Genomic DNA, 13,921 nt, shown 5'->3' with positions numbered 1-13,921 from the left:
TCAAGGTGTGTTTTTATAAAGTTGCACTGGCTCAATAAATTTTCAATGCATTATCTTATGGAAAATCTTAGCTTAAGATATTACAGCGTAGTAAACCATTGACTCCCTTTTTTTAGAGTAATCATGAATATTATTGTGCAAGTCTAACCACACTCTTGCTGGGAACCTTTGGGCTAGTAGATTAAATACACGACAATGCAATTGTTGTATGAATTACAAATTTGCCTACTTACAGAAAGGCACTATGAGACTATGAGTATAACAGACTATGATCATATACTATTGGATTAATATGAATCATTCACTTGTACTATGTAGTTATCCATCTACGAAGAGTAACTAGTATATCCAGTTATGACATTGTAGATAGGCCAAAAAATATAAAGAAACGTCGCTATCAACTACAGTCAAATTAATTAAAGAGCGTAATACCATTTGATAATATTGTTGCCTTCAATATATTGAGGTTGCATTGAAAGTGAAATCAACTCCAGGATGCCTACACCTTATAGAATCAATTATAAAAACTCAACTTGAAGGTAGATGGATCCTCTATATTAATTAATGCAAAAATGGCATGCGTTCCTCCTAACACGTCAGATTTGATTTTTCAAGAAGCCTTATCAGTAAAATCCATTTTGAGGATGGTAGCACCTCAATTTGGGAATTAAAACTTGAGGGTACATGCACCCTCTATATTAATCCCGCACAAAGACATGCGCCTCATATTCCTTATTGATTTCAATATTGTCACTTTCTCATAGGCTTGGACAATAAAGTCCAACTTGAGGACCTTAACAAATTAAATTTTAACTCGAGGGTACATAGACCCCTTATAATTCTTGTTTTAAATATCTCTGACATGGCCCAATTATTGTCAGATAAATCCTTTAACAGGGCTTGTCGCAACCGATATGGTCACTTAATATTCTTTACCTCTTTTTAGCTATTTTGACCTATATATCAGCCGATATATTGGCCTATATATATCCTTTCATATGGCTTGTCGCAATACAATACATGTTTGGCTATTTTTGGGTGGGGTATCATGATTTTTCTGTTATATCAAATGACATTTTGGCCTAAAAAAATCAGATGAAATGTTGCTTGATTTGTATATCGAAATGAATATTTTTGTATATTTTAGAAGGTTCCCGTTATATCAATGTTGATTTGTACTTTTGTATATGTTAGAAGGTTGAGTAGTGATTCTAAACATATATTATTCACATTTCATATGCTTAGATTTCATTAAGTATGTTGAGATTACATTTTAGTGCATTATACTATATATGCTAACATCTGTTATGACATTCCGATATTTACCATATATTCCTAATATTTCCCCCATATCCACAATCCGATATGAATTTTGCCTATTTGATATTATCATGTTATTCGATATTTAAAACCTTGCTCATAACACTTATGATAAGAAGCATATAAGATAAGCTTGTTAAGGGCGAGAGATATGAAAGACAAAGAAAGGTATATTCGTTTTGGTAGACAAATTTAAGAGGTAGTTCTGATAAGGTAGTTACCATAACTCCTTCGCTTATCTCTTTTAAATATTTGGCAACAACTCCCTCTTGCCCTCCCTATAAATAGCGATCCCTTTACCGTTCAAAGGAGACTATACTACAAAACACAAAGAAATACATAGAGAAAAGAAAGAGATCTAGAAGTGTGCAAAACGGCAAGATTCTCAACATTTTTTGTTTTAGAAAAGAAAGGATGTTTTCTAAACATAGCCTGGAGACACAAGACCCCATCTTCATCTCCCTCTCCTTAAATTTTGTAATATAGTAGAAGTATCATAAAATTAATCAATACTTCTCTATATCTTCTTTTCATGTCTGTTTAATCTTTGCTGTCTACTAATCAGAGGTTTCTTTTTATAAGAGTAATTAACAAGAAGATATAAATTCTTGGAAACATGCAACACATCATTTCTATACTCAAAGTGATACTAATGTATATCTAAGAAGTGACTATTTTATTTTGGGGGTTACTAACTCTCCTTAGGATTAGTGACACGTCCTGGTTAAGGAAATATTAGTCTATCCAAATATAATTTCTTCTCTGATGGATACTAGCACCACTTTTAAATTTTTCTTAAAAACATTCCTTAGATTTTCTAAAGTCTACAACCACTCCATTGAAGGATTGCTAATGGAGATTTAGAATGTATTGCTCTTAAATCTGGCAATCTTCTTAAGTTTAACAAGCTTCTGTATTTAGTAATAACTAGCAAATACTCCCCGAGTCATGCGGGAAAAGCGAAGAATTCAAACTATTTAAACAATAGAAAACAAATTTGTGTGAAAGGTTTCATCTCAATAAGCATAAATATTAAAAAGATTGACATGATATGCAAAAAGAAAACTTTAATGAAAAGGTATTTTCTTGCATGAAGATTACTAAATAGGTAGTTAAAAGGTGTTGATGATGTGTAATATGCATTGCTTGTAACAATGGGTAACAAAAGCTGTAGTGATCATTAAGATCATGCTTCATGCCTTTCGAGTAGATTGCACATACATGATATGTCATCTAGAACTCAGCATAAGCACACACCAATTGTCTGGATATGTAGTATAAGTCCTGGTAAATTTTTTGAAGAGGTTGGACATCATAAAGAGCTAATGATGATCAATAGAGCATGTTAATGTATATTTGTAGGATGGGCAGGAAAATAGACAAGGAAAGTTAAACCAGAAAATCATTTTCAAGAAATATTAATTGTGAATCATTAGCATAATGACAAACGTCTAACTAATAATAATTGCATAATGACAAATGATGTCACTAATAATTTACATATATCTCATATGAGCTCCTGGTCGAGATATGTTCTAATGAATTACAATGAACACTTAAAACAAGGTTATTAATTCTGTGATAAAGACATAACTGAAGTAACAACTATTTCCTTTTGCCTGTCACTAACATTGTAAGGTATCCACAAAGTATGAATTGATTTTTCCGCTTATCCTCCCATCTCCAATTTTGACATCTACTAAAGGGGCCAAAGGGCTTGTCATGCTTTAGGGTTCTACCTCCTGTCAAATTAAACAGGAAAATTGCATTAGTATAAGTTTCTACCTTTGATATTATGCATATCAGAAAGGACCTTAAGCCATTGCAATTAGAACTGTCAAAAATAGTAAGTTCAGAAATGTTTATTAATTACCTTTAAGTCATATTGCTTTGTGGTTTCGCATAAGCTGTGATCCTTTTCAATGCTTTGCAGAACTCGCTATTGGAGCCATCATCGTGCTGGTCAATTAAATTCAAGCAAAAAAAGATAAAGGAAATAACTATATAATCACAATTAAGTATATTTACCACAAAAAGGGGATAAATCATAATAGACGCATGCCGATAATTCTTGTCAATACCCAAGGTCATGCCACCAAGTGTAGGGTCACTATACTGGAATAACAATATGAAATAACAATTTAAGTTTGATGAATCATAGAAATAAAGAAATATTCTTGCTTTTAAGTTTAAGTAATAGCTTTTGTTGATGAAGCTCTTCCAATATGCCACCTATATCATGTAAAATCAAGCACACCATCTAAAACAATGAAAATACTGGAAAATCAAGCACACCATCTAAAACAATGAAAATACTGAATACTTACAATAAACTCCATGCGAAAGCAAATATCGTGTTGTATTAATAGAAAGATTAAAATAAAAACAACATATACAACTTTATTGCTTAAAAGAATTCAGAAAACCCATGTAGAAAGTTCTAAACACGATAAAGTTTTCAGGTAATTTCCAATGGAAGCTATGTTGTTATCAACTAAACTACAGTTTTGTCAACCCTTAATGATTAAACCCACTAAACTATGGTATTATCAACTTGTTAAACAACCCTTTGCAAGGTAAAAGTAGCTAAACTTTGAAGTTAATTTGGATAGAAACTCCAAAATTTCAATCGTGCAACCCACATAATCAATTACTAATAATAAATTTGCAAGGTAAAAGTAGCTAAAATTTGAAGTTAATTTGGATAAGAACTCCAAAATTTCAATCGTGCAACCCGCATAATCAATTACTAATAATAACCTAAATCACTCTTACTGAGCAATAACAGATGTGAAAAATGCAACCTAATTACTGAAAATATAATGTAGTTCTCTAAATCAAAGGAAATAATTTGTTATCACCTCGATGGAGGTGTCATTTGAAAGACTTCTGGTGGTTGTCCTTCTTGGTATCCACAAGAGGGAAAGGTAACCCATTTTTATAGAATTGAAGATTAGTGTATATATAGCTTTTGGAGAAGAATAGGTTCTATTTATATCAAACACAACACATCAGCCTAGCTTTATCTTGGGATACGCTGGAACCCGCCACAAAAAATGCTACAACCTGCTTATTTATTTCTGTGGAGCTATAAAGAGTATTCCCAACATTGGCAATCCCTCCCTTACCCAGAGCCATACCTTCCCTCACGCAACCACTGATCTGTCTCATCAAAAGGACGAAAGTGGGAAAATTAAATAGGGAAGGCTCATCATCATCATCATCCAGAAAAGTGCCTCACAGCTCCCCATCCATCAAGGTGTTAAAAATGGAAAAGTCACAATAGAGTGATCCTAAAATTGCAAGCATAGTTTCCCCAAAATACCCTAGAAATTAAGGGGGAAAAGCTATCACGAGGCAAAATAAGGAAAAGTAGATGAACAATGAATGCTGAATTTTGGCCCACTACCTTCTCACAATACCCTCCAACACCAGCGGCAAAAACTGAAAAGAAATTCATAAGCAAGGGTATAAACGTGGAGGAAAAAAAGTCTATCCAGCTTTTAAACAATAGGTTTTATGGAACTTTGCGTGCTTTCATCATATTGCTTCTATAATATTATAGCCATGAGTATTATGTCCATGCTTCAGGTGTTAGTAGTTTTTTTAGCATGCATTTTTGCATTCTGTAAATTTCCTTGTCTAGGTTACTCGGTCAGTTCATATGGTCTTATCCATGTATGTGTTCGACACTCCTTAGACTCTTCTCAGATATATACATACATCTATTCAGACGCATACTCAATTATATATGCATGTTTTAGTTTAAAATCGATAGGATCTAAAATGCAAGCCTAGAGGGGGGGAATAGGATTGCCTGCCAATTTTTGATAAACACATAATATGCAGTGGAAATAAAAACAGATATAATCAAAAGTAAGCAAATAATACCCAACCTGAACACACAAGTATTTTGTAGTGGTTCGGATAAAGCAATCATACATCTATTCTTCCCTCTTGCGAAGGGGCTTCATCACAATGATGAAAGTTATTCTGAATTACAAACCCGATTCAATAGGCTTACAAGACCGAAACATTAGTTTACCCAAAACTAATCTAATCTAACTCTCAAAGTGAGTAACCCTAGCTGTAGCTAGTAACCAAAACCTCAATCGGTCGTGGTTTGAGTACGTTGTCTCAAACCAATCACAAGATTGTAATAAAAGAGTTTAGAATAAAAACAATATTGTTAAGTCCAAATAAAAATAATCTTATAGCCCTTTCAACATTGCAAACCGTCCTTCTTGATGATATAAGCGAAGTTCTGGAAGAGCAACGATGATGATGAAGTCCAAGGGTAGCATTCAAAGGTTGATGATGAGATGATGAACAACAACGTCAAGTTAGGAAATTGAGAAGTCTGAGCAAGAATTTTCACCAAAGATAAAACCCTAGCTCTCTATCTCCGTCTCTCTTTTTCTCTGTAAATTAGGTCAGGAATGTCTAATAAAAAAAGAGAGGAAAGAGCCTATATAGCCTCACTAACGAACGGTTCAAAACGAATTCAAAAGATCTGACGCCGCCACTCATCGATGAGCTCAGCTCTAGATTCATCGATGAGCTCAAGTACTCATCAGTGAAGGACCCAATAATTTTTGCTTTTTGTCTACCTCATTCTCATCGATGAGCTTAATCTCCTCATCGACGAGTCTGATCCCTCATCGATGAGTAAAATCGTTCTTCTGAACTTGACTTGTTTCTTGCTCTTTTTACTTCCGAACTTGATTCTAACATCGTGTAACTTGTATACATCTCAAATACATATTAGACTCGTATGAAGCTTTGTTATTCATCAAACTAAGTCAATTGTACGGACACGTACGAACACAATTCTAAGTAAAATACCTTCTTGGACGTAGATCATACACTTCATCTCTAATTTCTATAACGCGATGGACTCGCGCTGGGGTCGTTTCAGCCCATACCGATCTCATGTAAATTTTTTATTTCAATGTGTATACATATTGTGTCCCTCATTTTGTACCTTTCTCATTTTGTACCTTTTACAAATTTGTTGTGTCCCGTGTCTGCACTCATGTCTGTTCCTGCACCTACACCCATGGGATATAGATCCTTAACCTTATATCTTCTATGCATTTGAATGTCCTTCGTGAAAAAGTAGGCTAAAACCACTTGTTCTGCTATGCTATATCTATTTGCATCCAATGCCCATAACCACCAATCATGTTTAATAGAAAAGTGGAGAAGAGGGTAGTTAGGCATATCTTAAACTTCTTAATCGTTGTAACAGAAGTGAAAAATAGGGAGGAAGAAATAATGGTTAGTTGTAGTTTCAAATTCTTAATTATTTTAATAGAAAACTAGAGAATATTCCATTCTCAGTTCTCTAACAATAACACAGTGGGCTGGACTGATGGGTCTATATCTGACTTGAGGTGTAAATTGGGCGTTTTGAAGATAAGTTCCAAAATACCGAAAGATTTGAAGGCAGACGCGCAATAATACATCCTATTTGAATTTGCTTAGTAACATATTAAAATTCTTCTATTACATTTTGTATACTCCAGGACCCCCTTGTTCAATTGTTTTTGTTTTCTTTACTTGAGTAGTAATTAATATTTCTTTAATGTATACAAGTGCTCCTCTAGTCAGTTGTTATATCATTTGCTGCATACTTAAGTCTCCTGGATATTTCTACATTTATTCCAGATTTTTTATTTTTTTACTGTTTTTTTTTCTTTTTGTATATGCTCCTGCATATGCTGTCTGTAGTATGTACCAGTGAATAACAGTACTAGAGTGTACCTTACATTATAAAGTTTGAGGAACAATCTCTTAAATCTTTGTTGGAATTTCATATAGAGGATAATATGGGGACCTCAAATGATGCATTGGGTTGAGAACTAATTATGAAGGCTGTGGACTATGGGGACATCAAATAATGCATGAAGTTTTGGTGTCAATACGACCCTCCACTAATTTTTATGAATGTCCCAAAATATGCATGTGCAAATGGTAGCAAATATATACAAACTTTTGCAGCATTATGTACCAGTATCACTGACATCTTTTTTCAGGAAAAAGTTACTTTTGGATAAAAAGACCCACTGTTTTAAAAAACCTCCGCCTAGTCCGCTTAGGCGTACGCCTAGGCCTAGGCGGTGCCTAGGTCGCCTAACTAGCGCCTAGCGCCTAGTCGGTATTTAGGCTGCCCACGTAAATTTTACGAGCGTTTAGGGGAGCATTGTCTGCTTACGTGGATTGCACACTGTAGGTCTTGATTGTGATTTTATGTGTCGTAGCATACACGTCCTCCAAACTCCATTAACCTCCAAATATGAACATCTCCACTACCTCTTCCGACCTTCAGCAAAACCTCATCGACCACCACTTAAATGAAAAAAAAAAGCGCCCAGAAACCGCTTAGGCGCCCGCCTAGGCGACTAAGCGTTGGGCATCAAGTCCGACGCCTAAAAGCGCCCATCGTTTAATGTAACATTGAAAAGACCAGTATTTACTAGTGATATCAGAAGTATGCATCATGAATCATGCTTTTTTATTTGGTTAATTCCTGCAGTGCATACAAAATTATTTCATATTTGTGCTGACATAAATTCTAGCACTCACACAACAATTTCCATTAGGCTGGTAGGAACATCTTGACAAAACCAAACTTTGTGCTTGTGTTGCTATACTATGCTTCACATTATGCTGCTGTACTGATGCTGTTATGATGTACCGTTGCTTCTATTATTAGGCCATCTTGGTGGGAAAAAACGTATCAATCGTGATGCTGCTCAGATGTCCTTGCATTTTAGTAGGACAATTCTCTAGCATGTTTTCTACTAACGACACAAAGTTTGACACGTTTCCTCAAGGAGTCAATATTATAGTCTATCCTTTTTGTTTTAGATCATTGACACTCGGGTGCACACATACAGTTAGTGTGATATTTACTATCTGTGTAACTATGTTACATGTATTGAGTTGAACTTCTTTCCAAATTTACTCTTATGTTTCAATATAAGCCATGATGTATATGTATGTGTGTGTGTGTATATATGTATACATACATATACATATACATATATTTATGTGTGTGTGTATAGATGCATGCATGTATGTATGTATATATGTAGGTATATATAGGTCTATATACACATATATAAATATATATATGTATGTATAACATACATACATACATATGTATGTATTTATGTATGTATACATACATGCATGCATACATACATGTGTGTGCGTGTGCCCGCAGTTCCTCCATTAATGTCAAATTGAAACTCAAAACCAATTCCTATTACTATGTATTTATCCATACTTTCATCATCATCGCCAAAATGCCAATTCGCGCTACAGACATGCTGCTGTGTTCATTCCTTAATTATCTTCTATGCTTTTCAAGAATCTGAGAAGAATCTAATACACTTGTATACTTAAGTTCTGCATTCCTTTAACCACAATGGTATCTTCCTCTTTTATTTTCTCTTTTTTTCCTTCTAAAGTTATTGTTCGTCTCCTGGTCCTAGACAAGTGTAAAAGTCAGCCGCATGTTAGAGTGAATGCTAGAGGTAGTATGCTCTTAAGTTCAGTTGCCACTTTTAATCTATCTATACTAATAAAAGAGAATATGGGTGTCAAAACTTTTGACTTCCTATTTTGCCCCTATTAATATTTATAATTCCTATGTTTGATAATTCCTCAATTCACTTAATTAATGATCTCTTATCCCTCATCCTAGCATTAATTCAATGCATAAATCTTTTATTAGGAATTTTAATGCATAAGTTTTTTATTATGAAAGTCAAAGCATAAGTTACTCAATTCAAGATTCTTCCCTCATTTGTTTTCTTCTTTTGCAATTATTTTTTTAAATTTGTGTGTTAGTTGTATAAAATTGAGTGTATATAAATTTGATGGTTATATACACATACACATATAAATTATATAATATGATTGTTTTACGACAAATAAAAAACATACATTGATAAATAATACTATAACATAGAAAATAATAGTTCATAAAAATAATTTTAAACAAATTACAAATAGAATTACAAAAATTTTAATTTTATATAACTAAACATATTAATATTATATTTATCGGAAGGTGCATGAACCCTTCAAGTCAAACTAATATTGTTGATGACACAAAAGATAAAAGATTTATCTTTTTTTTATTCTTTGATAACATAAAGTGCATCGTTCAATAATGCATGTCTCTTTGTAACTGTAGGGCACTAAAATTTCTCTTTTGTAATGGAGAAATAATATAAGTGAAATAATATAAGTGAAGTACTGTAGCTATCATTATATTTTTAATTTAAAAATATTGAACTTGAGGATCAATGGGCATTGCGAGCATCAGGTTTAGGGTTTTTGTCTGAACTTCCTAGCAAGAACCAAGTGCCACCCAAAAAAGTATTTAAGATTTATTAAAAGAATAACTACCGAAATATCACATTTATTAATATTAGCTACAAAATTTTGATTTTGATTTTGATAAAAAAGATATTACTAATTAATTATTTCACAAGTATGCCCACGTGTAAAGCACATGCACTAAAATGATTTAAATTAGAAGTTCTCTATCTGCCACTGATACAAGACTCGTAGTCCATTCTTATAAGTTGGTGATTTTAAGTTACATTAGGAATTAATGCTGGAAACCCCATGCAGGGATGCGGGAAGCTTAAGTCTCCACCATATTGATTAGCTAGTTATGTACATCATTGGAGTATGGGGAAAATAATGTTTAGAGATTTCAAAAATCAAGTTCAAGAAACTTCTCTGTTTGATTGTACATAATGTAAGCTCAACCATCACTTGCTCATGAATTCTACTGTTAATACATGCAATTAGGAAGGCGTAGCAACTTGCTTATTCTTAATGGAATTTTAATTGATTCCCAAGATATTCAAGTTATAACTGGGATTGGAGATTGTGCAATAATTAGCCTTTTTACACTAGATTCTACTCTGAGCGTCTTTAGGCTATTCCAAAAAACTTTGTGCTATTCCCAAAATCTCATTTCAGGTACTACAAGGGCCCGGAACTACTTGTTGACCTGCAAGATTATGATTATTCATTGGACTTATGGAGCCTCGGATGTATGTTTGCTGGAATGGTGAGTTGTCAGAATTAGATTTGATTCACTTGTATTGCTGGAATTCCCTCAGCAAGCAACTCCTTTTTCACAGATATTTCGGAAAGATCCATTTTTTTATGGACAAGACAACCACGACCAATTGGTCAAGATAGCCAAGGTATGTAAATAGATTTCAATGATTATTTAACATATTGTTTTCTAGTGAGTCAATTACATGTTTAATTTAATGCTCTTATGAAATGTTGCATTGAAAAAAACCCACATGTGCATGAAATTTAATGTAGAGCGCTGACAAGACATTGGACATTAGTCGATTTGTGTATGATCAAATATATGGGGGGAAGTTGCATGGTAATGTAGAGCTGCATCCATGATTCAGCGGCGAATGGAACATTGCTTATGGATTGTGTATCATTATTATTCCGAAATCTTTCCTTTACATATTATTGTCTTTTCTATCAGTTAGTTTAGTTTGTTGTTTAGAAATAGTGTCCAGAAGAAAGGTTATTGTCCTCCAGTTACAAATAAGAACAGGTAAAGTTGTACATGATAATGTATTCAGAGAATACTCTTATGTTAATATGTGCACATTCAAGGCTTCCAATTGCATTCATATGAGAGTATTCTTATGTTGGTGTTTGTTCGAATATTTAAGGCTTACAATTGCATTCACATCCAATAAGCATGTATTTTGACATAGAAGCCCATCTTCTATTTTAGGTGCTTGGAACAGAGGAGTTAAATTTATATCTCAGCAAATATCGGCTGGCTCTTGACCCGTGTCTTGAGGCCCTGGTTGGAAGGTTCAATACATCTCTTGTAGAAACTTAGAATTCTTTGTTTACAGTTATTCTTTCTTCCTCAAAGCAATGATTCTCTTTGCAGACATAGCCGAAAACCATGGACAAAGTTTATTAATGCTGGCAACCAGCATTTGGCAGTTCCAGAGGTATCAGTATCTGTCATTAACTAATAACCTATTGCTATTGTATTTTTTGGTTTTTTATTATATTATACCCCTAGTTCTTTGTTAATTCTGTATCAGATCCTCAAAATCTTTATATTTCTAAATCAGATCCCTAAAATTTTGCTAGGTTGTTTTAAATAAGACTCCCAATCTATAAATTTGTTTTAAATAAAGCCCCCATTTTTAACAAATATGAAGATTTTGGTGTCTAATTTAGAAATATGAGATATAAGGGCCCAATACAGGATTAACAAAGATTTGGGGGTCTAATCCCTCATTTTATGTATAAAGAGAAATTGGTGGAACTTTTAAATGCATTACAAATTGACACGCGTGCCATCATAACTGGCATGTTTCAGTATCCACATGACCTTCAATCCTAGCAAAAGATGACACGTTAACACCTAATTCTATATTCACCTAAGAACCCTCATCAAAATAAAACTATCGATAACTAGAGAATTCTAATAATCAAATATATTGTAATCCTTATTAGATTATAAATATCCATAATTTAAAAAAAAAATCTCACAATCATATATTAGAGTATAGAAACTAAAGAAGAAAAAACTCAAGTAGAGAGCTTCTACATAAAATCATGGGTTGATTTTAGAGAACCCCTTTCCTCAATTATTTTAATTTGAGAAAAACCCCTCAAGTTTGAGCATATTATAGATAACCTCTCAACTATAAAAGTTTGAGATAACCATCGTTAAACTTTTCTCACTTAACCTTCCTCAAATATGGGGTGTGCCTCAAAAAATTCCCCTAAACTATTTTAATATGAATAACCTCTGTCAAGTTTAAGCCTATAGTAGATAACCGTCGTCAAGTTTGAAAATTCGAGAAACCCTTACAAACTCTTCTCACTTTACACCCTAAAAGCTAAGTTCGTTAGGTCTAGCATGTCATATGACAAGTAGGTGATTGAGGAAAGGTCAAAATACCCCTCAATCGTAAAAAATTACTCTAGGCTGCGTTTGGGAAACAAGATTTGAATTTGAGATAAAGATTTGAAATCCATAGATTTACAAATCACTTGTTTGGATACAGTTTTTAAATGAAAGGATTTCAAATCCCTTGATTTCAAATCTATTGTTTGCGTACACATGATTTTCAAATTTATTGATTACAAATTCAAAGCGCCTCATAAACAAAATAAAAATCATTTAAGCTAGAAGCATCCCTAAACTAGCTCTTAAGTGTGTAAGAGAGAATGTTATCGCATTCAAATGAAAGCCTTACTATGAGCTTGTCTTATTGCATGCTTTTATAACCGTTAATAACTCAATCCTCAAAACGAGAATGTTAAATTTGGAGCCAAAAGAAACTTCCGAATGGAGATTGAAAATATGTCATTTTAGCTTCTTCAAAGATACAGAGAGATGATGCTAGCAAATGCATCAAACAAGAACATTCTAAATTCTAATAAGTAAATCACATAAAACTCTGGAAAATAAACTGTAGCAAAATTAAAACTAAAGTAACAGAATAACTGTGCTGGAAGTCTACAATAGGAACAAAATGTTTCGCAACTCAGCCACAAGCTTGAAAATATTACTGCAAGAAAAGTTTTCAGGAAATGTATGTCTGACATCGAAATGTCATAAATTCACCCAAAATTTCAAGCATAAAGCCTAAATAATCTTTTAAGCAGGTTCGTCGGCTAGGATTCTCTCTCTAATTTTGATTTTGCTCGAGACAAATGAAAGCATTACTATGAGCTTGTCTTATTGCATGCTTTTATAACTGTTAATAACTCAATCCTTAAAACGAGAAAGTTAAATTTGGAGCCAAAAGAAACTTCTGAATGGAGATTGAAAGTATGTCATTTTAGCTTCTCCAAAGATAAAAGGAGTTAAAACTATGAGTGGTGACCGGGTTTCCCTTGTCAACAAGAAAAAAAAAAGATACAGAGATATGATGCTAGCAAATGCATCAAACAAGAACATTCTAAATTCTAACAAGTAAATCACACAAAACTCTGGAAAATAAACTGTAGCAAAATTAAAACTGAAACAACAGAATAACTGTGCTGGAAGTCTACAATAGGAACAAAATGTTTCGTAACTCAGCCACAAGCTCGAAAATATTACCGCAAGAAAAGTCTTCAGGAAATGTATGTCTAACATCGAAATGTCATAAATTCACCTAAAATTTCAAGCATAAAAACTAAATTTAAGCAGCTTCATCGACTAGGATTCTCTCACTAATTTTGATTTTCGCCCGAGACTTAGAACTCGCACCCGCTTCTTACGGATCTCATCAAACTTTCATTGAAATTCACCTACAATAAAGTAAATGAAGCAATTATTAGACCAGAGTATACTCATCAAACGTATGCTTACATCAAAAGTATACTGCTCCCTCCTTAATGATGAAAACATTATATTTTTCATAATGAGAAGAATTAGAGACTAATACAGAGATCTAGGATCTCGATAGCTCCCTCAATCTAGGGTTTTCGTTTGTTAGGAAATCTGAAAGGTCAACATTTGAGAGAGAGAGAGAGAGAGAGAGAGAGAGAGAGAGAGAGAGAGAAGTTAAGCGGT

General features: G+C 33.4%; 1 protein-coding gene across 1 annotated transcript in view; it reads left to right on the top strand.

Annotated features, from left to right (window-relative positions):
- The window catches only part of LOC109821055 (casein kinase II subunit alpha-like), a 25,732-nt gene that overhangs the window by 6,648 nt on the left and 5,163 nt on the right, over nt 1-13,921 (top strand). The window contains exons 5-8 of the mRNA XM_020387250.1: nt 10,286-10,420; nt 10,494-10,559; nt 11,123-11,205; nt 11,288-11,351. Of these exons, the coding sequence (XP_020242839.1) occupies nt 10,286-10,420; nt 10,494-10,559; nt 11,123-11,205; nt 11,288-11,351 (348 nt within the window). The remainder of the gene's footprint in view (nt 1-10,285; nt 10,421-10,493; nt 10,560-11,122; nt 11,206-11,287; nt 11,352-13,921) is intronic.

Source organism: Asparagus officinalis, chromosome 8 (genome assembly GCF_001876935.1).
Source record: "Asparagus officinalis chromosome 8, Aspof.V1, whole genome shotgun sequence".
In the NCBI taxonomy this organism is placed as follows: Eukaryota; Viridiplantae; Streptophyta; class Magnoliopsida; order Asparagales; family Asparagaceae; genus Asparagus; species Asparagus officinalis.
The sequence above is the reverse complement of the archived record's forward strand: the minus strand, read 5'-3'. Positions and strand labels throughout refer to the sequence as shown.